Raw genomic sequence first — 3,743 nt, forward strand, 5'->3', positions numbered from 1 at the left:
GCCCCCCGCCTCCTCCGTCGCCAACGCCGCCGCCCATTTTTGCGGCGACTCTTCCAGCTGCCGCCGCCTCTACATCCGCCCAGCAACGCCGCCCCTGTCCCCAGTCGCCCGCCGCCGCCGGGGAGCAAACTAGTTCCCGCCGTCGCTTCCCCCACCGCACAGCCGCCCGCGACCAGGAAGACGCCTCGCCGCCCCCGCCACATACGACCGGCACGCTCGTCGGACGCCGTCACACTCGTCGGACGCCGGCCGGGCAGCTAGCTGGTCTGTGGGCGCCGCGTCTCCCCTCGCCGTCCGTCTCCTTCTTTGACGCCCGCAAGCTGTTCGACAGTTTGCCAAGGTACGAAAATGGACTCTGCCGACGAGTTCTTTTTCCACAATTTCCTTTGCGACTCCGACGATTCGTCGTCCGACGACGAGGAGGAGATATTGGCTGCCGTGTTGGTCCATCACCACCTCAACAACCAGCGGCCGTTGTTCCGTGGCTCCATTCCGGGCCACCTTCCGGCGTTGAATCGTAACCGAGAGAGCGGGCATTTCCTTCTCTGGAAGGACTACTTGATACAACAAACCCGTTGTTCAAACATCACAAATTCCGCCGCCGGTTCCGTATGAGTAGGCATGTTTTCAACCGTATTAGAGAGGGAGTGGTCGGCTATGATGACTACTTCGAGTGCAAAGAGGATGCCGTCGGCAAGATTGGTTTCTCCTCTTATCAGAAATGCACCGCCGCCATCCGAATGCTCGCATACGGAGTGCCCGGTGATCTCATTGACGAGTACGTCCGTATGAGCGAGTCTACATGCCTAGAGTCCCTGTATAAGTTCTGCAAGGCTGTGATTGCTGTGTTTGGCCCTGAGTACTTGAGAGAGCCGACAGCTGCAGATACAGCCCGTTTGCTGGCGATGAATGCTAGCAGGGGCTTCCCGGGGATGCTTGGCAATATAGACTGCATGCACTGGGAGTGGAAGAACTGCTCTTCTGCTTGGCAAGGGCAGTATAAAGGACATGTCAGAGCTTGCACTGTCATACTAGAGGCAGTGGCGTCTCAAGATCTCTGGATCTGGCACTCTTTCTTTGGCATGGCTGGATCACACAATGATATCAACGTGCTTCAGCGCTCGCCGGTGTTTGCTAGGCTTGCCGAAGGCAACAGCCCACCGGTGAACTTTACTGTCAACGGCCACAACTACGACAAAGGTACTATTTGGGTGACGGTATCTATCCTCAGTGGACCACTATTGTAAAGACAATACCCAAACCTGTTGGAGAGAAAAGGAAAAGATTTTCCCAAGAGCAAGAGAGTGCTAGAAAGGATGTCGAGCGTGCCTTTGGTGTTCTGCAATCTCGATGGGGCATCGTTCGGTATCCTGCTAATACTTGGAGCACGCAGAAACTATGGGAGGTGATGACTGCTTGTGTGATCATGCACAGTATGATCGTAGAAGACGAGCGCCCGGAACGTCTGTACAATTAAGGCTTTCAGTTTTAGGGTGAGAATGTTGTGCCTAAGCATGGAGTAGCGGCAACATTTGAGCAGTTCACTCAGTTTCATGAAGACATGCGTGATTGGGAAACTCACGTGCAACTGCAAAATGATTTGGTTGAGCATATGTGGACTCATGTTGGCAACCAATAGATGTATCTTCTTTTATTCGTTCGTAAAACTATGTGAAACATTTTTATTTTTATTTGGCCTGTAAAACTATACTATTTATTTGGGCGGACTATTTTGTTTGTTAAATTTTGATTTCACAATTTGTTGAATGCAATGCAAAAATGGGCGGCCAGCCGGCCATGCCTGCAAATATGGGTCGGCGCGTTGGGCGCGCTGCCGACCCATATGAAAAACAGGGCGGACGCCGGGCGGGCGGCCGACCCAAACGGACAAAAAGCGGACGAAATCACCGTCCGTTTGGGTCGGCCCGTTGGAGTTGCTCTTACGGCCTCCACTGCTGCAAAGGGTGGGGGAAGGAAGGTGAGCCGTGGGATTGTAACGGACGGTGGATTTGGACAGCTGCAGTACCTGTACAGTGATTACTTGACTGCAGAGGAGCCGAACCCAGTACCCCAAGGCATTATACTGGAGTGCCAAACAATCCTATCCATCAGATCAGAACAAATGGATGGCTTATATTAGTTTGAGGGTACCATAAAACAACTCTTTGAATTTGATCATGTCTGATCATGAAAAACTGTCACTACCCTATGTGTGCTCACCGAAAACGGTGTTGTGTTTGAAAAGCTTTAATTTAGAAAACATATGAATAGACAAGGGCACGAAACAATCGGAAAGAAACTAGCAAGCTGTTAAAATCCATATATTTGCCTCATTTGCTGCTTTCATTTTGTGGAACCTAGCTTGTGAAATCCTCCTGTATTCTAACTTGAACCTCTCACGTGTTTCAGCAATGGAGTTGGCTCTAGCTCTTGAAAAGCTCGTGAATGAGAAGCTGCACAACCTGCACTCTGTAAGTTGCTCCTTCATGCTTGCAAGGAGGTTATTGTAAAAGGGATCTGTGTGCGACTGGGACCAAATGAATTCATGATTGATTTATCAGAACCAGTACATGCAATACTGCGCCACCCCATAGTTAAACTGTTTTTCCAAAATTTAACAGGTGGCAACAAGGTGCAACGATCCTCAGCTGAGTGACTTTGTTGAGAGTCAATTTCTTCAGGAGCAGGTAAAAATAAAACCGCCTCAATACAGAGAGTCAGATCTGCCACACACGCACCGTAGTCTTGAGATGCTTTGCTTCATTTTGTGCTTTGCTGACCGAATAACTCCTGCTAAATTCTTGTGAAAGGTTGTCGCCGTGAAGAAGATCTCCGAGTACGTGACGCAGCTTAGGAGAATCGGCAAAGGGCACGGTTAGTTTGTACTTGTGAAAAGCAACTGATATTGCTGCGGCATCGGATGTTTTACTTGCATGGTTTGTATGCATGCAGGGGTGTGGCACTTTGATCGGATGCTGCTCGAAGAAGAGGCCTAGAGATCAGGCCATGAATATGCATTGCTGCTCAGGGGAAGATGCATGTAGGTCACAACTCACAACTGTCAAGTAGTGGATCAGCCAACCACTGTGGATGTGTTTCTTGGGTTTTTCAGTGGGTTTATTGAGTCGTATGTAAGGTGTTTGCGTCCTCCAAAAGAACATGGCGCACTGAAAGTACTTCCTCCGTTCCAAACTACTCGTCGCAGAAATGGATGTATTTAGAACTAAAATACATCTAGATACACCCATACCTGCGACAAGTAATTCGGAATGGAGGGAGTAGTAAGTAGTAGAACATGTGAACTATGTTACTTCTGTGCATGTGCTGCCAGTGGATACATTTGAAATTCGCAATAAAGCCAGGACTATATGTAGGGTCTTGGGTAATTCTAGTCTGATCTTGTTCTTAGCTGCTGACGCATTAGCTTCAAGCCCAGGGTATCTCTATGTCTTGCTGAATCCCGAGGATGCGTTAGAGCATCTCCAATGGTTGTAGATTTTGTCACATGGAATTTTTTATGATGTGTCATACAATAAATGAGAAAAGAGAGGAAGGTTGTATGTACATGAGGGGAGGGCATCTCCGTCAGGTTGTATGTTAGTCTTGTTAAAATGTCCATATCATCAACCACTATCATACAACTATTCTAATAGCTTGTAGCTAAGTTATCCAATAGATGGTGAGAAAATAAATATGATTGCTCTCTATTTCACCTTGGAGCTTGTGCAAAGGTTGTTGGTTAA

General features: G+C 48.5%; 1 protein-coding gene across 1 annotated transcript in view; it reads left to right on the forward strand.

The window, feature by feature from the left end:
- The window catches only part of LOC123086324 (ferritin-1, chloroplastic), a 6,750-nt gene extending 3,355 nt beyond the window's left edge, over positions 1-3,395 (forward strand). The window contains exons 5-8 of the mRNA XM_044508080.1: positions 2,410-2,471; positions 2,622-2,687; positions 2,811-2,874; positions 2,953-3,395. Coding sequence (XP_044364015.1) covers positions 2,410-2,471; positions 2,622-2,687; positions 2,811-2,874; positions 2,953-2,996 — 236 coding nt within the window. The 3' untranslated portion in view covers positions 2,997-3,395. The remainder of the gene's footprint in view (positions 1-2,409; positions 2,472-2,621; positions 2,688-2,810; positions 2,875-2,952) is intronic.
- The last annotated feature ends 348 nt before the right edge of the window (positions 3,396-3,743 follow it).

The sequence above is a fragment of the Triticum aestivum genome, chromosome 4A, assembly GCF_018294505.1.
Source record: "Triticum aestivum cultivar Chinese Spring chromosome 4A, IWGSC CS RefSeq v2.1, whole genome shotgun sequence".
Lineage (NCBI taxonomy): Eukaryota > Viridiplantae > Streptophyta > Magnoliopsida > Poales > Poaceae > Triticum > Triticum aestivum.